The following is a 23,170-nucleotide window of genomic DNA, read 5'->3' on the forward strand; positions in this document are numbered from 1 at the left end:
TGTCAAACAAGAGAGAGAGAGAGAGAGAGAGAGGCAATTTCTGCCATTAGAATATAAAAAGTTTGGCACATGAGAAATTTGATGGCGGCAATTCCTGTTTGTTTCAAAAGATATATATCCCCTCCCTCTTGTTCTGTCCTCAACAGAGGCGTTTCTTCTCCAAGGCATTTCTTGTAACCACATTATCATAAAGCGATACACCAAAACCACCATGTCGTGTGATTTTAAACGAGAGCATACAATCAGCATTTAGAAGGATTCGTTCAAACGAACTAATGTCAATTCGAGGATGATTGTTCGAAATTCACAACAATTTTACAGACGATTGTCTTGCCAGCCATTTTGACACAGGTTTGGAGAGCGCTGGAATAGTTTGACTCTTATTTCAGAGGATGGTTGACTAATAAAAAATGATCTTTGTTGACGAATTATTACAAAACTGCTAACGTCGTCGTGACGTTTTCGCGACAAAAACGTCTCGCGCTTGAATTTACGCTCCGCGAGTGACGGTCCAAAGTCGGTTTTACCGGAGACGCACGTGTGCGACCGATTGGATAATATTATCTTAGAAGTCGTATTGGTGAAACCGGCTTTTTCCGTGCTCTGCAAAAACAGGATTCGCGCTCAGCTAGCCGGGACATTTAATTCTGCCACGAATCCGATGAAATTGCATCTTGGTCGCGATTACACAAACGAGACGCGCTTTTCTCATCTATTTGTTTCATCGCGACGGTTTTCGCGACACAACATTCTAAAGTAACTTGAAATCATGTTCGATCAGTGGATGGTCGCGCTAAATGAAAAGACACAATTCTTGTCGAAGCGACAAGAAATCTATATCGCTCAACAAGTTCATATGCATTTTAACAGGTGGCGGCACATCGTCTCCCCGCATAAATAATCGCTCTCGATGTTAAAAACATCTCGTCGCTGCGATACGTAATCATTCGCTTGGCACACCTAAATTCGCGCGAGTACACTCATCGGTCAGGGGCTCAGTTATCCCGACTGATGTCATTGCTGAGATTTGTAGCACCTCGTGGTGCCGAAATGATTGCACACGTGCACGAGCACGTAGATCGCTCGGTAAAAGCCGTTTATAGCTCGTCATTCGCGCCTCAGTCGCTTCGTAACGACGGCGCTGCCGTCCGTACGTTTAAACACGTATACGTGACATTGACACTCGATATTGTGTCCGATGCGCGACATCTTTTCGCCGAGTTGCGTAACGCGCAAATGAGATGCGACGAATCAAAACAATTGCGAGAGATGCTCACCGAATGTCAGGACGTGGGTGACCGTCTGCTCCGTACTGCTTTCAGGCATCTCGGCGGGTGGAGGTGGCGGGGGAAGCAGCGGCTGCATGGCGTTGTCCATCCCCTCTCGCTCTTCCACGATGCACTTGTCAACTTGTTTCCGTCGTTGGACTTGTCGCACCTCTCTGACTCCCGGTCAATCGAGACGCATCTCGCGTTAACGCACGGTCGTCGAGAAAAGTCTCTTCGTTTGCGCGCTGGTACATGCACGTGTGTGTGTGTGTGTACGCGACGTACGACGCAGAGAGCTCGCGGAGGATGCAGCGAGTCGCGCGCGACGGAGCGTATCGACGCGACCCGCGACGCACGAGGACCGTCGCGGTCCCGAGGAATCACAGCGCCGCTTCACCGCGCGCGACTTTACATGATCGTCCCGATTCGCCGCGCCCGTGATGCGGACGGACGTGTGTTACCGGACCGACGTGCACGTTTTCGCTACTGCGCGCTACGCATCGCGCAACCGCGCCACTCATTGGCCCTCGCACATTCACCGTTCAGGCCCGTATCGAGCGAACGTTCGCTCGGTACCATTTTGAATAAAGGCGTCTCTTCGATCGAGCGAAGCGACACGGCCCTGATCTCGACGAGAATCTCGTCTTTCATTTCTTATCGTCGTTTTTTTCCGTCTTGCACAAAGTAGTATCCAAGTGTCGATCTTATCTCTTTTTTTTTTTTTGCCTTTTCTTTACCACTCGATCGATACAGTCGAAATATCGCTTACTGTTATTTTCCTCAAAGAGAATTGTATATTCTCTAATTGTACGTATCGATTTTTCCTTATTGATAATCAAGGTCAATGCGCGCGACGACGTTGTGATCAAACGATGTCTCGGCAAAGTAAGAAGAAAACGATTGGTTTTTTTCCCGGAGAAGGAAACTCCTTCCAAGGAATGCGTAAAATTTGGACTCGCGCGTAAACAAAGTAACATTGCGTAAAGTTTCAAAACGAAATTCATTCGTTGATAAGAAATTTATCACCACCGATTCGATAACGCCGTTGGTTTATTACCTTCAAACGAACGAACGAGATGCGTCTCGTTTTATCGGAGACATCGGGTTTTATCGTTTTCCGAACGTGATGACCTTCGTGACTCGGCCAGCTCGTTTCAGTTCGTGAATCAGTAGCAAGTGAGAAAGGCGCGCGAAACCTTGTCGTGCGATGTTTTCCGAAGTATTGCCCTTTGCAAGCAAATACTTTACCTATTTATCAATCGTCGTCATCTCGTATGTTGTGCTCGTCGAGCTCTACAAATGGTCGGCTAGAAGAACGAGTGAGACGCGCCCATTCATGGAATTCGACGAATCCACGGATTCAGGTGAAAGTAACGAATATATATGTATGCTCCGTGCCCATTTAATATTATTGAGAATGGGACATCAAACGCGAAACTTCGTTTTTGAGAAATACAAAAACAACGTGTTTGAATCTCGATTCGACGAGTAGCACATCTTGGTTGGCCAAACATTGAACAATTTAAACGGATTGTTCGGTTCATCACCCTAAATAACATTCGAAAGGTTTTTTATTCGTCGTTTATTGTAAAAAGTTATTAGATGTTTGTTTTTTCGCCTTACTAAATTGACAACAGATTCTGAGGATAGTAGCCGAGTTTGGGATCTGAAATTATTCCTCGCCTCCCCATCGGCGTTTTAGTAGTGCCCCGAGGGACTCAATTGTTCTTACTGCAAAAGAAGTGAGGGGACCAACCCTTCGGCCGGGAGAAAGACTTCTTTTGCAGTAAAACAAGAATCCCTCGGGACAGACGAGACTCACGGAGACGGAATAAACTTTCCAAGTTCGGATCTTTGCTAGAATCTGTTATTTCAATAGATAGACTGTTATTTTAATAGATAGACATTGGTAAGATTTAAGCATAAATAACGAGAAATTTGTTAATAACATTTTAATGAACTAAAACCCTTTGATGATACGTCACAACTGTTAAACATATTTCCCGTCATCTTAATTATCCTATAATCGTTGTTGTGTCTTGCAGACAAAGAGACGAAACTGGCAGCAGAACCTGCCTTACCAAAGGATCTCAAGCACATACCTTATCAATATGTTATACGATCCCCGATGGAATCGTTGATTCGAGTGTCAGAATTTTATGAAACAGTCGCTGCGAGGCGATCTTTGAGGTTCTTCAGCACGGATCCAGTTCCAAAGGAAATTATTCGTGAGATTATAAAGGCCGCAGGTGATTTTTCCCGGTGTAGACAAACCTTGTGTCGCGCGAAGAAAGAAAGAATATATTGGAAAAGAATTTCGCATTGCACGATTTCGAGTAATTTAGAGCGCCGGGTCATTCCTTTATTCAGGTACCGCACCCAGCGGCGCTCATACAGAACCATGGACCTTCGTTGTCGTGTCGAGTCCGTCTGTGAAATCGCAAATTAGGTGTATTGTGGAGCGAGAGGAGGAGATCAATTACAAAAAGAGGATGGGCGTAAAGTGGACGACCGACTTGTCGCCGTTGAGGACCAACTGGATAAAGGAATACCTCACCACCGCGCCGTACTTGATACTCGTGTTCAAACAAGTCTACGGTATTTTGTCGAATGGACAGCGGAAGATCCACTACTATCACGAAATGAGCGTATCCATCGCCTGTGGAATTCTTATTACTGCTATACAGGTGAAGATTTTTTGTCAATTTTTCTCTTATCTACGTATTCTACAATGGTGCGCGTTCCCATATGCAGTACGCTGGCTTGGTGACGCTTGTGTCCACCCCGTTAAATTGCGGGTCAGCCATACGCAATCTTCTCGGACGTTCATCCCACGAGAAGCTCGTCTTACTATTGCCAGTCGGTTATCCAGCCAAAGACGCCACCGTTCCCGATTTGCAGCGAAAACCTCTATCGGAAATCTTAGTCGAGGTCGACTGACACGTTACATAGATAAGAGAATCGTGAGGACTCGACGATTTATTTCCTCTTAGATCTGTCGCTTACTCGGAGGAGTGGGAATATCTGAAATGAATGAAGGCAAACGTACATTTAAGTGTTGTTGATGCTATTTTTTATGAAAAATGTTGTATATTTTTTCCGGATACTAACTTTCCCTTATATATTTTACATTACATTTTGTAGAGTATAGCAGTTATTTACTAAAATTGTGTAGTAGTGTTTCTTGGCTTAAAATATCACTGCCAATATTACAAACAAATCGTAATGCTGAAAAAGAAGAGCTGATCCCTGAAAAGTAGCACCTGTTCGTATATACACAAAGTATATATTGTGTACTCTCTCCCTTCCTCCCGCGCAGTTGAAAAATATACAATGGCACACGCAATGACACTCTATTCTAAACTTGGTAAATCCGGTTTGTATAAACTAGTGTTTATTCAACTTTGCATACAGAACGTTAAAAATAAGCGATATAAAATATAAATCCGTCATTTTAATACAGAAGAAAAATTTAAAAGAATGTCGGTTAACGACACACAGAAAGTAATACAATCAGATTGGGAACCGAGAGGGTTCACGTTAAAGGATATCAAATATCACCACAGCTTCTTAAATTAAGTACATCCAAGGTATAAAATGTAAAAATACTGGGCTAATGTGTGAGACGAAGAACATGTAGAATATAATCTTTTCTGCGGTATCGCAAGTATATGAATGATAGCTATTACAGCCGCTACTAACAGTTCTATGTTATTAAGTGTAAAAGCTTTAGTATCATGATACATACAAGATAAACAGATAATATTCTATTTATCATTATTTATGAAACAGATACTATATTAATATCATGACTTTCTAATGAATATGAATTTTGTCGTATTTCTCTACGAGACTTGACTGACGAGCCAAGCCGATAGCGAGGAGCTAAGAGAGTTAGTGTGAAAAATAAACTCGAGATCGCCAAACTTTCTTTTTTAAATTTAAGCAACCATAAAGAAAGAAATCAATATTTGTAATAATAATAATATCATTGACTAAGAGTAAAAGTAGTCTAGAACTAGGAGAGTATTGTCCTATTTAGCGATCTTTAACTATGTTTCTATCGTTCGTTTACTCTTGACATCGCTGTCGATTACTAAAATGAGCAAAAAATACACTTTATTCTCAGTACGAAGTCTAACTTTGTCGGTAAATCGAACTCTTTGTCTTTAAAATTATTAATCTCTGTGTTCTTGCTTTACAGAACTTTGTAGACAGTCGGTTACGACTAGAGATGAGACCGAGTGCAATATGTGTATCAGTGTATCGATACCATTCGATAACCAAATCTCATATTTCGCTCGAGTCAAATAATACTCGAAGGAGGATTGTGGACGTAATGAAAGGAATGAGGAACAAGGAATTAAATCTCGACATATGGATAACTATGCATCAATCCACAATAAAGAAATAGAGAACTGGGATTAGGAGGTCTTACAGCTTGTGTGCTTATAGGGCTTTGACCGGAAATAACCCTCTAACCGATATACAAATAAAAGAGTTAGAATCGATCATTTTCAAGAAAGAGATGTCCTTCAGACGTCTTTTAATATTCTCCGGGGAAGTTTATCAGAAAATAGTGGTGATCTCGTTTTAAAACGTCCTTATATACATACATCTTGTTCTCTTGTGTTTTAAACTACAGCTTATTTCTAGTACCTTATTCCCTACATTTAATTCCTTGTGTTCCTCCTTCCATTATGTCTGAGCCCTAAATTTACACGCGCGCCCACATCACGTACTTCAAGAAAGTTGCTACAATCAAGTACATATCAAATTATATCGATACAATGTGCGAAACTTTATAAAATATATTCGTCAGTGTTGTTTTACCGTCTCTTCGTATATATATCAAGTATTTGTACGTGTTATATAATTGGAAATACCAGTGAAAGGCTCAAATATACACACAGATATATCGATATATTGACGCTACTTGGAATATACACCCGATCTCGTCCCTAGTTACGACATATCTATATACACCTATTCCTATCTCGATAAAATTATAAATATGTTTCCTTACGTCTTTACCTCGTTGAGATCACCAGTGCCTGAGATATCTAATATAGTAATGCTATATAAACGTATCCTCCTAATTATTATTATCATTATTGTTAACATAATTTAACGTATCGATGACCAATGCAAATTTCGTAATAAATAGTAATCGATGAAGAAGGTCTTCTTTTCTCTGCGAGAAATTCCGCCGGTGTGTGTCGTGTACGATATTATACGAGGAAAGTGTGAGCTGGTGAATACTCTCCTAATTCTCCTAAGACGAACGCTGCACCATTGCGGTAGATAACTCCTCAAATTATCTACGAAAACGGACTTAATCACGGCGATGAAATTCGGCTATGCATAGGCGGCAAGACCAGGAGCCCTCGGGGGGAGATGCAAGAGGTGGAGACAGACAATACATGTGGTATCCACGATCACAGTCGTCACAGAACAGCAGCTGATCCTATTTCATTTCGCCAAACCGGGTTATTAATCAATCGAGTGATCCAAAGTTCGCATTATGCAACATATGAAAATTTCATTTCTTTACTCTGGATTCTCTCACGAAATAGCCAATAGGCAGTCGAATCTCAAATGTATCATCTTATATGAAATATATTATATGCGTAGCGATACATCACGTGGCGATATTATGTTAGTTCAAATCAATCGGCGATGCTCAATTGCAATTTGATCGATAACGCTTATTGTGAACGGGGATCTTTTTCGTTCGCGAATCTAAAACGCATCGGGTCCTGGGAAAAATTGCGAGATAAATACTTACATCATTGTCAGAAGTACCACAAATGGAGCAACATTTGCATTCGATACACTGCCACCTGTACTTGCGAACAGAAACGATCATGTTTGCAGTGAATTGCAAACAAGTTGGATGCCCTATAACAAGAACGTACGCACGTCATGGACCACGTATTTGGAATGGAATGAGGAATCTGTCGTGGGATGCGAGTAGAAAGGTGCTAGGACATTTATCTTGTGCCGAAGAACAGTGAACTCCAAGCTATCGTTTTTTTTTTCGACAAATTACATTTTACTTTTTGATAAAATCGAATTGCACAAGAGAGCAAGAGAGAAAAATGTTTGACAATTTGGTCCACAAGTGCGACTCGACATGTCTTTCACCTTTCCTCAGCACTAAAACGTCCGGAATAATGATACGTCCTCGTATGTTTCCGCACAGAATATTTTATTTCATGATATCTGTAATTTTTTTTTTGATGTTGTATTTTGAACATACTGTTATTATTTGGAATAATAGGTGGTAAGTAATAGCAGGGCGTACCTTGGAATAGTTCACGTTCTTTCTTGCGCAGCACAATATAAACGTCGCAGATGCACGCTCTCCCTCACTCCTCTCTCTCTCTCTCTCTCTCTCTAACTCATTCACTCGTTCGCTCATTCAGTCACCCACTCACTTTCTCGCTCACACTCTCTCTCCTTTTCCTTCACCATGCACACGTACACGCAACTCATAACGTATCACACATTTTTTATATATATCATATATATATGAAACCATATATATATATTTATATATAACTAGTGTGACTTAAATACTATATTTGTTTTAAGCCTCATTGGGTATTGCTTAATTAAAACTGCCTAATAACAAGTCTTCAATTTTATATATAACAAGGAGGAACTATCTGCATGCTTCCATTGTTTTTATACCATGTGAGTTTTTCTTACGACACAATCTAAGGATAATATAATGTCAATTTATACACAAGAAACTAAAATATATATAGTATCCTCTATTCTGTCGTATTAGTTATACCACATTAAACGATAGAATATTCTACGTTGTTATATTTGTATTATATATAAAGAAGCTGTAACATATCTTTGTCGATAGCTTTCCGTACTCGCGAGTTACATAATATATGTATATTAGAAAGTACTTGATAACACGAGGCTACAATTAACTCAAACCAATCTTAACAAACTACAGTTAGAGAAGACGGTTGCAAGGTCACCTGGAAATTATCCTAAATATCTCGAGAATGGAACATGGAGAGCAACATACACACGTCTACATGTGTAGGGGGGAGTAAAAAGTTGTAACAACTCATTAAACAACTCGTGTGAACGATCCGTACGCAGAATCGCGAATGTGTAACAATGTGTAACAAGACGTACGTAATTATCCCAGAATTTGGTCGAAATACAATCCAACGTCATACTTGCTCCCCGAAAAACTCATAAGGTATTACATTAATTCGATATACGGTTTCGTTATTCCTAATCAAATGATATTTGTACGAGTATCAAAGCTTGTACAAAACTAAGCTATGTCAGATCCCTACGAGAGGATATATATATATATATATTGTCACGATGTGACGCATTGTTAAAAAGGTATCCAACTAAAACACTTGATATAGTTGATCGGAAGAATTTGTTTTTCTCACATTTCTTTATGCTCCGTAAATATAGTTGTCTCGTATCCTCTTCTTGCTTGCGTTAAACGTGCAATAAATAGATACGTTGTTATAAACGTGACGATAGCAAGAGGCGATTATACTGTGTGTAAAGTCAGAGAAGCTAATGCCCGAAACTAAATTAAGAGCAGCAGATACGATGGAATGTGAGATACATTAGAAAGGAATTGACGAGTATTCCGCGCGATACATCCGCGAAACTAGTACACCCTACTAGTACAGTGGACTCTTGTAAATAAACTCTATCTCGCGAAAAGGGGGAAGATCGTTAAGCAGATACGAATGTGCGAAAATGTGAAACTCGTGTAAAAGCACGCAGAGACGAGAGATACGAACGAAAATATTTCTAATAAAAACCTGCCATCGCACAATAAATTTTCACTTTTTTTTTATATCTTCCTTACTAGAGACACGAATTATTCTTCGGTTGCAAGAATTATGTATCGTAAAACCGTACCGAGCGCATGTAAATTGAACAGACAATTTTAACGACGGACAAGACAGCGACGAGGAGATTGATCGAGTCAATTTCTCGATCGAGAAATTCTCTCAAATTGATCTCGATCAAGTTCGCGGAAGGTATTGAGATCCCCAAGAGATTGCAACTCTATCCTTTCCGTTCGCATCATCATCTTATAAAACTCGTAATACTCAACAAACGCAAAGATACAAAATATTTACAAGCGTTCAAAAAACGTAGAAATATCGAAGACTCGATCAACACTTTATCTTACAATAAATACGTTATTATTTCTGTTAAAACGATTCATGATTGTGCTGGGGTATAAGTATATAAAGTGTGTGTTGTATATGTATACATGTATATACACACACATATATATATATATATATACATGTATACACATACACACACATATATATATATATATTGCATCGTATCTAAAATTTCCTCTTAAACCCACCAATGCGTTTTTCACGCCGGGTACATACTTGGGCCTCTCTTTCTCCCTCTCCCTTTTGATTTCCAACACAATAACGTAAATATCATGATACACTGTCAAACAGAAGACAAATACATCTTCTTCAATACGTGCTCTGGTGGTACTGTGCAACAGGAATTTCAACAAATTTGCGTAATTTCACGTGAAAGTAAACAATATGTCTTTGATATATATATATATATATATACATAACACGCACACACACACACACGATGAAATTTGAATTTCGTGCTTTTCTCTTATAACGTGATATAACGCGAGTACCGATTTATTTAATCTTAGAACTAATCACTGAAATACTAATAAATCACAGCAAATTTACGTAGTAAAGGAATTCCTGAAAATTCCTATTACTCAGATGCGACAAGTTGCACCATTGACAAAACGATGTTTTGTGTTTCTTGCCTTGACTAGTGTATGTAAAGCTCGTAACCGTTTGATCTAAGCTGTGCAAATAATTGAATGGTTATCTTAATTATTGCACCTAATTTAATCAACAGTACGTTTCTATTACCCTTGGCGGCAGTGACGAAAAGATGCGCGTCACACGACGACTGTAACCCTATACAACTCAAAAGCTTCATTTTAACAACTGAAAACACGTATAAATACAGTCTGCGATGTGATACCTCTAAATATTTACTATATATGTATATACGTGTGTAAATGGCTCGTTTCGTGATACACATTAACGAAAAATGGTGAAAAAACTTTCAAATTATACAAATATAACTGAGTATTCTAAACATTTCGATTGCATGCTTAACAATCGTAGATACGTTGGAATATTACGTCGCGTGAATGGAGAGGATTCATTGTAAAAAGGTGCATGCACGCTTGCTCGTCGCAAAATTAACAAGATACTACTCGTTACTGGTATTAACAGCCGAAACGTGGAAGCATGAACGAATATATTATCTCGCATCAAGCAAATCGAAAGATCCTTCGGTAGCGCGTACATGTACCCGATATTCTCCATAACGCTCAGATATCGAATTGCACTAAACCATCGTATCGCTAAGTAATCGCTAGTCCCGTATAACTCGCATATAAGTCGATCAACACTGCGAATAGCTGAATCCTCGCTTTTTCTTTTTTTCTTTGAGTTGTACCTGGTTATATGTTCTGGGACGCTGTGGTAAGCTTGCAAAGAGACATGAACCGTTCGAGAGAAACAAGCAGCTCTCACCTATCCAAATTATTTTATTCAACGAATAATACGTGACTACGTGATTACCATCTCTAACACCACCACCACCATCACTACCATCACCACCACCATCGTCGTCGTCGTCGTCGTCGTCGTCGTCGTCGTCGTTGTCGTCGTCGTCATAATCGATCGTTAACATCATCTTCGCCATCATCCACATCATCATTATCGCCAACATCGCTAGCGTGTTATCACCTTCGTCGTTATTATTACCAGCATTGTTTTTGCAAGTCGCACTCGCCGACGAATTTTAATTGTGATTCGCTCTCCGGGTATACTTGCGCTTGATCTTTTCCTCTGGCTTACCTGAGCGGCCGCAATCGCTGCAAGAGACCAATTCCTCCGAGCCGCCCGTCTTTTTGTTTTCTCTCGCATCACCCAGGCAGAAGTCACAGTAAGGGGACGGCTGGGCCGCCGATGACTTGGCCTTCTTCTCCGTCGGTCCAGAGTTTACTGGTCCACCTGCTCCCCCTCCCCCTCCTCCCGTTCCTCCACTTGCCGATGTCCCTCCGGCTCCTGCTGGCGTTGCCGCTGTTGTCGCTGCTCCTGTCGCACCGCCTCCCGTGGTTTCCGTCGCGCGGACGGACGACGGCGACGGTACGGCTGTGCCAGGCGAAGAAGCAGCCGGCAAATGATCTTCCTTAGGCGCTGGAACAGTGGGCGACGCTGGAGCAACGGGCGTCTGCACCGGAGGCAGTTGCTGTGGCTGCTGTGGTTGCGCCGCAGCCCCCGTACCAAGGGCGGCCGGTGTCGCCGGAGAGGGACTCGAGGTACTCGAGGAAGTAGCGTTCTGACGACCCCGACGCGTACCACCTGATCACAAATCGATCACATACCCAGTTGTGCTTTGCGTCACAAGATGATGACCATGCACACCGCTTTTATATAGAGACAATCATTGTATATTCGATTTTTGCTTTTTCTCTTTTTGTGAATGTCCGTTCGTAATCGATTCGGTTATCGAATCACATTAGCAAGGGCTAGTTACATGATCGTATAAAATTGCAATTTTAGAATTTTCGCGAAAACTTGATTTAATATTGAAGAGAACATTGCGAGAAGCGACAATCCTGGGTGTGTACAAAAAAACTCGCTCGCATATAAACAGTTTGTGAAGCCCATTTATCATAATCGCATAACAGAATCAATTACTCGAAACTTCATATTATTTAATGAATTGTTACAACAAGAGGAACAAATCTAATTATATGTAGATATAACAAAGTGCATATGTCAATCGATACATTCCATCACCAGCAGCAAGAAGTAACGACAATATACATATATATATATATATATGTACACACGCACGCACGCACACACACACACACACACATACACGCGTGACACACATATACATATATATGTATTGGTTTCAAAGTATAAACAAACAAACGGTGTTTTAAACATATTGAAACTACTGGTAATTTCAAAGATATATACCTATTTGATTCAAGGAAGCCTCAACATTCATTAATAGGAAAATCGAAGCAAGAATCGCTCTAAAAGTAATATAAGCGTCAAAATAGCAAAGAAAAGTAAACTTTACTTTGTTAGACTCATTCGTAAAAACTATATTCATGCCGAATGGGATTCGAGGAATTACTACCAATAATAATACATGTAAAAAAAAATAAATAAATAAATAAAACACGCACATACAAAATGCTCAAAAATTACGGCGTCTAAATCGCAACCTACAAGATTTGATATAGCTTGTTGACTTTCTCTCTCTCACTTTCTTTCTTTCTCTTTCAAATTTTTCTACACATATTTATCTATATATTTAAAAAAAATGTTTCATTTCAATACGCTATATTGCAAAAGCATGCTATTGCAAAATAGATGCAAACAAAAGTAACGATCTTATCCATTGTTCAATACGCGTGAATGAAATGTGAAAAAATGCGTCATATATCTATACGATATATGTATATGTTTAACCATAAGATATACGAAAGAAAATCACTTATATATCATACTGACTCGAGTACAGTTTATCCGTATGATATACAACTCGTCACAATACAACGAAAATCAAAGATGCATAAATTTCACATTCAACACATTTTAAAATATAAATTGGAAAGGAAAATGTTACGATACCTCATTTGCAATGCATGCATTTGCGGTACATGTAAGTGAAAAAAAAAAAGAAAAAAAAAATTATGTATATATATATATATATGTGTGTATATATATATATATATATATATATATTCGATTTGTTATACATATCGGGAAAACATCTCGGATGAGTAGTTGCATGACCAGGACAAGATTAAAGAAAACGACAAAGGGGGAAGCCGAAAATGGCGGGATCAGGGTGGGAACGCGGGCTTAAAGGAAAGTGAGAAAACTGAGCTGATTTTGGCTCCAACCTGGCTGGTTCGAAGCAGCGGTGTCTGCAACACTCCTAGGTTCAACTTCGGCAGGACTGGGACTTAGTTCCTTAGCAGGATCACCGGAGGAAGTAGAGTGGGAATGACCGTAATGGTAGACCAGACCGGGTCTGGTCTTATACCGTGCGCTGCATACTGCAAAAGTGCAAATACTGTTTTCCCGCAATCCATCCAATGCAACGTCCATGAGAAGACGGATCTCTGTTTAAACGGGCGATCAAGGAAATGTGGGACAGAAAAGCCGACAAGGGGTCGGGGATAGCATTTGCACACCTTCCGTACACATCCCTATCCACCTACGAGTCTATATGTGGACAAGCAGTGAAGGAGTTCCAGCCCAAGAAGCAAAACTAATACGATGCAAGGCTTGATGCTTGTATACTCCTACAGAATGAGCTCGCTACAGTGTGAGCCAGTACATTCTTGCTCTGTTATTGGCAGGTAGAACTAGTCCGAAGATATTTGGGCCGGTGACATTAGCTCGATCGTCAATGGATCGTCGTTCTGCGAGCGTTCTCTGACATAAAATTATGCCTTTAACACGAGCTACGCGTACAACCAGACCAAATGCCTTTAGATCTTCTGCTAGTCTAACGGGAGTGGTTTCAAGAAGTAAACAAATTGCAGGCACATTCGAGTTAATTTACAGACTTTGCGCCTGGAAAAGTCTGATCAAATTAGTAAGTGGCTATTGTACTCCTTCCAACACTCAGATCGTCCAAAGATTTATCTCGATTTCCTTTCTATCTTTCCGTCTGCTCGCGCTGGATGCTACTTTATTCCATAAACTTGCGCATAACGAGTATATAAATGTGAGCCTTTCCTCACGTAAACAATCTCACACTGAGTGCAAATTAATGTTTATCAAAAGTTAGTAAAGATGCAAACATTTTGTGTCGCGATGCTTCTCAACGTTAAGGATGCCAAGTAAGCGTTTAACTGACTCGTAATATGCTTGTTAGTAGTAATTTATCAGTTTCTTTAAATCATGGTGATGTGTACTCGGCCGAATGACAAAATGTTAGAGAGCTTAATTAGGCTGCCAGATACTCGACTTTAGCACAGTAATCATGTAAAAAGTTGCATCATTTATAGACCTTTATTTCAATTGCTTTTAATCCAGCTAATGAATATGAAGAGGAACTGAGAGGAGTTGATAGAAAGTTTATACATATACTATTTATGCACAAAGTTTTGGGTATTTGAAACATATGACATACTATGATCTTTGCCTTGCACTCATACCATAACTACCCATGGTCAACTAAAGGAAGCAAAACATAACAGAATATGTAGCGCGGTGTAAGAAAATTCTTATACTCAAACGTAAATAATACATCACTTGAATTTGAAAGAAAACTGCAGTTAGTACGGATCGGTCTTTTTCTTTCTTCCTCTGAACGAATGATATCGTAAAAATCGAAAACAGAAAGATTAGAAGACATCTTCATTGTGTTATAACACTCGTTTTCTGTCCGAATATTGCCTGGCACAATAGTATTCAACGATTGAATATTTGACAATTTATTTCGAGCTTCCATGTTACTTCCATCTTAATATCATAATCCAGTTTCTGTATTATGGTGTAGAGTGAACATTATATAAATATATAAATGTGTAATAAAATTAACAAATTTTGCAACGAAAAAACTGATATGCATTTATCTTACTCGAAATAATAAGTGTGCAAAGTAGTAGTAGTAGTAGTAGTAGTAGTAGTAGTAGTAGTAGTAGTAGCAGCAGTAGTAGTAGTAGTAAGTAGTAGTAATAATAATAATAATAATGATCGTAATAATAATGATAATAATAATAATAATAACAACAGTAATAATAATAATAATAATAATGGTAATAATATTTATAATTAACTAATAACAGGGAGTAGTCATTTGTAGTTGTATCTATGATTAAACTTACGGTCACAAACGAATGGCTTATCAGAGTCAACAGAGTCGTAGTTGGTCTTTTTGCGTCCGCGGCCCCCACCCTACATTACATAAAATCTCGTTATTTTTACATCATTAAACTCGCGCAAATCAGTATATAATGGTACACACATTATCATTTCCAAGAATATACCGACTTTTTATTTTGCAAATATCTGTCATGTGCAAACAATGAGTTGCCTTACCTTTGTGCGTTTACCTCCAGGGCTATCTGTGGAAGGTGGATGACTACGAGCAGGATGATGGCCACCTCCGCGAGTTTTCCTTCGTTTCCTCTTACTGCTATAGCTCTCCTCGTAATCGTAATCGCTGTCAGGATCAGGTTCTTCATATGCATCCATATCCAACATATCTTGCTCATCGTAGTACCAAGCATCTTTACTGTGTTCGTCTAAAAGCATTTATCTTTTATTCACTAATAACAACTCACTGACATCATTTGAACAGAAATGCAACTACAGCTTTTCTTCTTTACCTTTAAGCGCGACTGAATCTTTACTATCGTCATTTACATGGGTAACAGTCTCAACACCTTCTACTCCATCCTCCGTATCGCCTCTTGGTCCTCGTTTCGGGTGTAAATAGTGCATTAAATATTGGCGTCGTTTTTTACGCCACCGTTTACTCGGATAGGTGTAAATTTGACCGTGCAATAAACCTGGCAATCTTTCTCTCGAGGACATGAAAAGCGCAGAATGATTCTGTGCAACACCTGTAATATTGCACAAGCTTGTATATTTTAAAGCATTCATTTTTTATTGTTGTAGCCTATGATGTATCGATCACAGTCAGTGTAATCAATTATTTGTTTGGAATTAGCCAAGCTTGTTTGCATCTACATAGGTTAACCAGATTTTTAACACAGTTTAACATTTTTGACAAAATTTCCTCTCTCTTTGTACCTACAAAGAGACAGTGTGACACAAGATCATCAGAGCCTTATCATTGGTCAAAGCTTCCGTTACAACTTAATCAAATGATGTGGCATCTGACACAGCAGTGGCATTACTGCTAGAATGCAAAGAAACAGATGAAATTACATTTCTTAAAAGAAGGAGAGGAAAAAGTACTCTGCAGTCACTCACAGATTTCACCTCGTACATAGATAAATATTTATTCTCACAGGCAATATTCACACGATCGGTAAATATCAATGATTGATGCAATTAGCGCCAATGCAAATCAATTAATTCTATAATTATTGTATGGCATTCAAAAATTTCAATAACTACCTGTCTGCGAGTCGAGGAAAGGCATACGAAGACGTCGTTCCCGACACAATCGACTATTGTAATTGGAAGAGTTCTCAATGGCTTCTCTGTAAGCAGTGTCGTTGAGGAAGCTGCAAACGGATCGATAATTATCTTTCATTGTTATCCATTCTGACGCGATAACTGCATTTACGATCGAGTAATTAATAAAGAATACCTCTCAATTTTACTCAGATTACTCTCGTTCACCACCTGGATAATGCCCTGTGACGCCGGCGAAATCATCGCAACCGCTGTCATTTTCGAAGAGTCGCTACTTGGCGTTCCTCGGCGTACCGTGGCGTACCGCTCCTTCCCGGAAGCAAGACTGCGATGATCAAACACTACACTATAGAGACAATTTAGCTTTTACTTCCTGTCCAATAGGAAAATTTGTTCCTTTAGAAAAGATTGCGAAGCAAATTGCGAGAATGCGTAGACACAGCGATTGTTAAAGTCTCGAGCATCTATGGTGTTTCTGTGAACGACTCGGTCCGTTCGTTCTGATTGGTGCATTCCTAAAAATGTACCAATCAGCACGATGAACGAGTCGGGTCAACAAATGAAAACGTATAGGAAATTTAGGGTCCACTTGATGCTGCTACGGTCCGTATGGCGCTCCGAAGCGTTTCAAGCGTGGACCCCAGCTTGAAACTATGGGTTGTTCGGAAAGTAATTTCGTTTTTTCCCGACAGAGGATTTAATTGTATTTTTTCACAGCTAACTTCACACTTAAGTCGCATTGTCATTATATGTTTTGACAGCTGATATAGCAAGGCTTGTGTGTGAATAAGTTCAATTGATTTTACGCAGTAGTTTTTGGTCGGTGCCCTTTTAAATATGGAGAGCAATAAGCAGCATTTTCGTCATATTTTACTTTTTTACTATAGAAAAGGTAAAAATGCTGTTCAAGCCAGAAAGAAATTAAGCGATGTGTATGGAGAAGATGTGTTGACAATACGCCAGTGCCAGAACTGGTTTGCAAAATTTCGATCCGGCAATTTTGATGTCGAAGATGCATCACGTTCTGGAAGGCCGGTTGAAGCTGATAAAGACGCGATAAAGGCATTAGTTGATGCAAACCGGCGAATAACAACACGTGAGATCGGTGAGAGGTTAAATTTATCGAATTCAACTGTTTATGACCACCTGAAAGGCCTCGGTTTTACCTCGAAGCTCGATATATGGGTTCCCCATGTCCTCACGGAGAGAAATTTGTGTCGTCGCGTTGACGTCTGTGCTTCACTCCTCAAACGTCACGAAAATGATCCATTTTTGAAGCGCATCATTACTGGGGACAAAAAATGGGTTGTATATAACAATGTCAAACGCAAGAGATCATGGAGCAGAAAAGATGAACCGGCTCAAAGCATTTCAAAAGCCGATATCCATCAAAAAAAGGTGATGCTGTCTGTTTGGTGGGATTTTAAAGGAGTCACTTTTTTTGAGCTTTTACCGGATAACACAACAATTAATTCGGAAGTCTACTGTCATCAGCTGGACAAACTGAATGATGCACTTCAACAGAAAAGGCCAGAATTAATCAACAGAAAAGGTGTAGTGTTCCACCAAGATAATGCGAGACTTCATACAAGTTTGGTCATTCGCCAAAAGCTTTTACAGCTTGGATGGGATGTACTGCCACACCCACCATATTCTCCAGACCTGGCCCCTTCGGATTATTATTTGTTCCGGTCACTGCAAAATTTTTTGGACGGTAAAACCTTTACCTCAAATGAACACGTCAAAAATCACCTGGATCAGTTTTTTGCCAGCAAAGACCAAAAATTTTATGAGCGTAAAATCATGCTACTACCAGAAAGATGGCAAAAGGTGTTGGATCAGAATGGCCAATATATAATTTAATTAAATATTTATTCATTATACGAAGATCGTCTTTCATTTTCACCACAAAAAACGAAATTACTTTCCGAACAACTATAGTTGCGCAGAAGAATCGGGCTGTATTCCAAAAAGGTACAATTTCACGGCAAGTATTCGTAATTTTTCAAACATCGATGATTTTTATCCCACGGCGCTTCGAAGCATTTGCAGCGTCAAGTGGATCCAATTCTGAAGTAAATAACGGGCTTGATGAATACGTATATTTATTGTTTCTTCATTACCATTCTCAATTTATTTCTTATGAATTCTAACTAGCAATTAGAGAGACAGGATTTTTTTTACTTCAACATTACACATAACTTTTTGTGAAAAATATCCGACGGTAATTTGTGGAGATCAACTTTCGAAGAATGTAAACATCATGTATGATTTCTCGGTATATTTTTGTTTCTTTTTTTTTCTTTTTATAGAAGATACAGCAACGATTCCACACGTCTGTTAGCAATGATATTTTAATGTATTCGCCTAATACTTAATATCTTACAAAGTCATCACAAGTATGATTTATTATCTATTCCAAGTGACGAATAGAATGTGCGCACCTTCGACGAATATTATATCAACATTTTGTAATTCACAAGTTTCTCCATATGTAGAAATTTATTAGACAGAATGGTGGTATTTCATATACGCTATGGCTGCGAGGTCTTTGCAAAACTCTTCCGTCACAATGACACTCTCGTACAAAATGTCCTCTTTTTCCCTGAAACGCAAATATCGTGACACGTAAGTAACATAATATACTTTACGAATTTTCAACATTGAATTTGGAAAAATTGTTCGATTCACGACAAGTGTGCCACGGAGCTTGAAAAGCTTACACTATGGTATAAAAAGAAATAACATTTTAGCGCAAAAAAAAAAAAAAATGAAATTACGCGCAATATGGATTTTTTACTCCTTTCTGTTCTTCATAATTGTTTCTACACAGGTTTGTGATATATGCCAAGAAAATGATATCTTCGAAATTCCACTCACTCCTCCTGAGAACAATCACTCAGCAATCTCTTCCTCGTCTCTTTCAACCTTGCCTTGCTTTCCTGAGTTTTCGGTACCTCGCCGACGAGCTGCTTGACGACTCTTTGTAGGCACAGGAACAGACTCTTCGTGCCGGGTATCAGCGGTAGTAAGGGATTCAGCAGGAATTCGTGTAAATACGGGTGCGGCAGTAGCGCCAGCCTAGAGATGTCGCGCTCAGGATGAATCAATTGAGGAGAAAAGTCAATTTTCGAACATTTTACGGGTAAAAGTAAGAATGAAAAGTCTGCAGAAAGTTTCGAAAGAGAGATTGTCGCGATACACACATCATAAGGATTCCCAAAGAGATCTCGTAAAAAGTTTTCGAGCTGTGGATTTCGAAATCGTCACTACCTGGAGAGCAATCCCGTAACCTCCAGATTGACCTCGTACGTCTGTCTGGGCATGTTACCGACTTTGTCGAACAGCATGCTGAGGAACGGTCCCACGTAGAAACGATCGGTGGCGAGCGAGCAGTGATCGGCTTCCGGTCGCGAGTCGGAACTCGCGGTATCGTCGACCATCACTGCTTCCAACGGCCATGCCATCAGGGCGCAATCGGAGAGCACCGACGAATACTGACGCTCCCAAGCCGACATATACTTGTCGTAGTTGTTTGTGTCCGAGTCCGTTTGCAGATACCGCGGCATCAATGACAGAAAACTGAAAAAGAGCGGATGAATATGCATCCGTTGTGAAAAAATCGCCTCATATTCCCTAACACCTACCAATTGACGACTCTATGGATATTACTCGGTGCTAAAGTACGACTGTGATTTTGCTCGTAAGAGAGATCCAACGATCCCTTCTTCTCCTTTTCTCTTTCGTCCTCCTCGTCGCTCCACGAGGCGATAGCGCTGTCGGCAGCGGTGTTGTCGTAGTACGCTCGTGTAGACAGGTACATTAGCAGTAGACAGTGCAATATATGCTCGTTTCTCTTGTCTATCGCCTCTTCGAACAGCTTGAGCGTCTCGACCGTGAGGTCGTTACTGTCCGTGAAACAGTTCTCCGTGAGTCGATGCAACACCGGCGACGTCCACACGTGCGATATTTCCGCCTCTCTGTCCTGCCCGACCAGCCAATAACTCACCTCTGAAATCATCCGACTCTGGGAGAATATATCAAGGAGTATTTAGCGAAAGAATTTCGCGCTTTTGAAGAAAGTTTACCTGTGCACAATACGGAGGAGGTGATCTCCTTCAAGCACTTGGCGACGAGTGCGGTGATAAGTACGACGTGATGGTTTGCGAGCGCGGCCGTCACTACCCCGTCGAAGAACATCAGCCTGATGTTCCTCGCCAGCGTCTCGGCGACCTCCGTTCGGGCCTCCCTGATTAGCTGGTCGCAGTAGTCGAACCACATAAAGAACGCCGCAACCTGCCGACAGCCCGAGAACTTGCTTTCCTTGGTCCATAACGGCGAATCGAGACCCCAGGTGACATCCACGTTGTAGATCTCCAAGTGATCCACATGCGCCGGGATCGCGTTGAACAGACTCTCCAGTCGATGCGACACTATCAACGACAGTTCGCTGTTGGCCACTGTCTGCGCGAATGCGGAATCATCCAGGGAAGCCAGGGCCATTATTCCCTCGCACGCCCGTACCCTTACCGTGTTGTCCTGAGGAGTGATCATTTATGTAACACAACTTATGCAACGAGAGAGAGAGAGAGAGAGAGAGAGATCGTACCGCGCTGTTCAAATAACTCATCAGGGCATCCAATAAAAGACATTTCGACGATGACTTGAAGCTCAGATCCGTGGTGTAACTCGCACCGTCGTCGTTATCCAAGCGCAGGTTCCTCAAGTGTTGGTCGATTTCGTTTCCCGGAACATCTTTCTCGTCCCTCCCGACTATCGACGGCGAATCGCAAGCCGATTTTCGAGGGCTCGACGACACGCTCTCCTCCCTCGAAGAATCGTTCGATCGTCCGCCGTGCAGAGCGGCGCGGTGTGATCTCCTTTGGTCAAACAGGGGGTTCGGGCTCACCAACGTGATCGCTTGAGTGTCCAAAGGTTCGAACAACGGATTAGACTTGGTTCTTCTTCTCGTTGGCACATACGTCACCCTTTGAATCTCCGTTCGCTCGCTATCTCTCCTCGCCGGGTTGCTGGCAATCTGCGTGATTGGAACATCATTGACGATGTTACTCACGTGCGGATACTTGCACACCAGGAAGGAAATGGTCAGCAGAAATTGCACCTATGAATCAAGTATTCTTGATTTTTGCATTTTGTAACAGTCGATGGAAAGTGAACGTTGCGATACCTCTTCAGCCTCGATCGGCGACGGTGGATTGCCGTTGCAGAGCGTGATCAGTCGCTGTACCGGCGAATAGATGGACGCGTGATGTAGCAACGGATATTTCGATCTACCCAGTAGTTTTCTCAAGAAAGCCAGGCAAACCAATCGCATGCCAGGCGGCGCCTCCGCACTGGCCAAAGTCGCCAAGAGATCCAGCAGCTTGTGCTGCAAAAGGTACTCGAGACACGGTCCTGTCTCATTCTCCTCCTTCTCTTCTTCAAGTAAGATTTCCAACAGCACGTCCAAATGACGCGGTATACCGGTATTCTGCACAGGAACTTTGCAATCGGTCAAATGACTCACATAAAAATTCATCAACTGCTTCCAGTGATAGGTGAAGTCCTGCAACGGCGTTGCCGGCGGCGCTATCTGGAAACATCAGTCATAAGTTCTTTACGTTATTCCTAAGCGACCGATAATTTTGCCTTGAGAATTATCATCTAGACATTTTTCAGTAGCGAGGAAAAGTTGTGTCGCTGGAAGGACACTTGGTTATCACATTAGCGCGTCACTTACCACGTCAATGGCATTTTTCAAGGCGGCCTGAATGCCGCTGATCATGTTAACTCGTTGGCGAGACTCTCATTCGCGGCGAACTCGCGAGATCGTCGCTCCGACTTGCCTCATCGCCTCTATCGCAAATCCTACCGGCTGGAAGGACGAGCAACAACCACCAGCGCTGCCGTGAACTCGCTGCAAACGACCGATTCGCTCATCTCGAAGCGATTTTCATGATCGAACGAGCGGCCACCAAACGCGCCTCCGTTGATTCAGTGGCAGAAAATCGAAACGCGAGACTCCGACGGGAAGAAAGTGTTGTTTTACTCAGCAAAGCACAGAACCACTTTTAGCGGAAAGGACATACATTTGAAAAGTTCGAATAAAAACAAAAGTCTAATTCCACGACAATGGACTGACGATATTGTCATTTAGGTTCGAGTCGCCAATGCTACAAAGTAAAAAGTGGTAGCTGATTATAAAAGGCGAATCTTTATTTTACAAAAAAGATAAGGTCGATTTATAAGTTTCTTCCATTACAACGTGTACATACGATAACAACATTTTATTACTTTTATGTCCTTAGTGTGTAAAAAAAAGTTCCGACTTACTTGGATGATGTTTGTCTAATATAGATGGTTCAACTATTATAATAATAACGTCCAAGGCATTTATTCTCTATCGATTCTTCGTCATTCGTTTCGATCTCAAGCATGTCTATTGATTTCGTCGATTTGATGCATCCGTTGTTTTTCTATCAATAATTAACAATTGACGCAGCCGACAACCTGTCGCTTTTCAACTTTTCAAATATTTTTATTTGTTAACTCGATGTGAAAAATAATTAAATGATTAATTTATATGTACAGTGACTCCAATTGCGCGCGATATCCGGTCGTCTTTCTAGCTAATGATTCTACATGTCAATTCACACGGCCAAA

At 40.8% G+C, this 23,170-nt stretch overlaps 3 protein-coding genes across 9 annotated transcripts; 1 reads left to right on the plus strand and 2 right to left on the minus strand.

Moving 5' to 3' along the window:
* Nucleotides 1–1,376: 1,376 nt before the first annotated feature.
* LOC106750633 (iodotyrosine deiodinase 1) lies at nt 1,377–6,174 on the plus strand. Of its 5 annotated transcripts, none has more exons than XR_001374964.1 (5): nt 1,377–2,632; nt 3,314–3,517; nt 3,639–3,955; nt 4,023–4,858; nt 5,473–6,174. XR_001374964.1 is itself a non-coding variant. In XM_014631101.1 (5 exons), exons 1-4 carry the CDS (start codon nt 2,476–2,478, stop codon nt 4,206–4,208), a joined length of 864 nt encoding a protein of 287 aa, XP_014486587.1. In that variant the 5' UTR covers nt 1,377–2,475; the 3' UTR covers nt 4,209–4,231; nt 5,473–6,174. The 5 variants fall into 5 exon arrangements, 2 of the variants coding, with proteins under 2 accessions (XP_014486587.1, XP_014486586.1); XR_001374963.1 differs by having other exon boundaries at nt 4,023–4,635; nt 4,732–6,174; XR_001374965.1 differs by having other exon boundaries at nt 4,023–4,635.
* On the minus strand, nt 5,109–16,933 carry LOC106750632 (zinc finger protein ubi-d4 A-like). 2 transcript variants are annotated; one of them, XM_014631098.1, is made up of 9 exons: nt 16,683–16,933; nt 16,487–16,596; nt 15,730–15,966; nt 15,440–15,645; nt 15,226–15,295; nt 13,288–13,443; nt 11,213–11,719; nt 7,057–7,169; nt 5,109–6,735 (listed from the first exon to the last, which is right to left on the minus strand). In XM_014631098.1, exons 1-9 carry the CDS (start codon nt 16,763–16,765, stop codon nt 6,604–6,606), a joined length of 1,614 nt encoding a protein of 537 aa, XP_014486584.1. In that variant the 5' UTR covers nt 16,766–16,933; the 3' UTR covers nt 5,109–6,603. The 2 variants fall into 2 exon arrangements, with proteins under 2 accessions (XP_014486584.1, XP_014486585.1); XM_014631099.1 differs by lacking the exon at nt 13,288–13,443.
* A 1,429-nt stretch (nt 16,934–18,362) lies between these two features.
* On the minus strand, nt 18,363–22,479 carry LOC106750644 (protein FAM160B1-like). Of its 2 annotated transcripts, none has more exons than XM_014631130.1 (8): nt 22,248–22,479; nt 21,696–22,100; nt 21,117–21,545; nt 20,596–21,046; nt 20,155–20,518; nt 19,781–20,089; nt 19,388–19,588; nt 18,363–19,112 (listed from the first exon to the last, which is right to left on the minus strand). In XM_014631130.1, exons 1-8 carry the CDS (start codon nt 22,290–22,292, stop codon nt 19,013–19,015), a joined length of 2,304 nt encoding a protein of 767 aa, XP_014486616.1. In that variant the 5' UTR covers nt 22,293–22,479; the 3' UTR covers nt 18,363–19,012. The 2 variants fall into 2 exon arrangements, with proteins under 2 accessions (XP_014486616.1, XP_014486615.1); XM_014631129.1 differs by having other exon boundaries at nt 21,117–21,629.
* Between the last annotated feature and the right edge of the window lie 691 nt (nt 22,480–23,170).

This window comes from Dinoponera quadriceps, unplaced genomic scaffold, assembly GCF_001313825.1.
Source record: "Dinoponera quadriceps isolate SergipeBrazil2010 unplaced genomic scaffold, ASM131382v1 scaffold5685, whole genome shotgun sequence".
Taxonomy (NCBI): domain Eukaryota; kingdom Metazoa; phylum Arthropoda; class Insecta; order Hymenoptera; family Formicidae; genus Dinoponera; species Dinoponera quadriceps.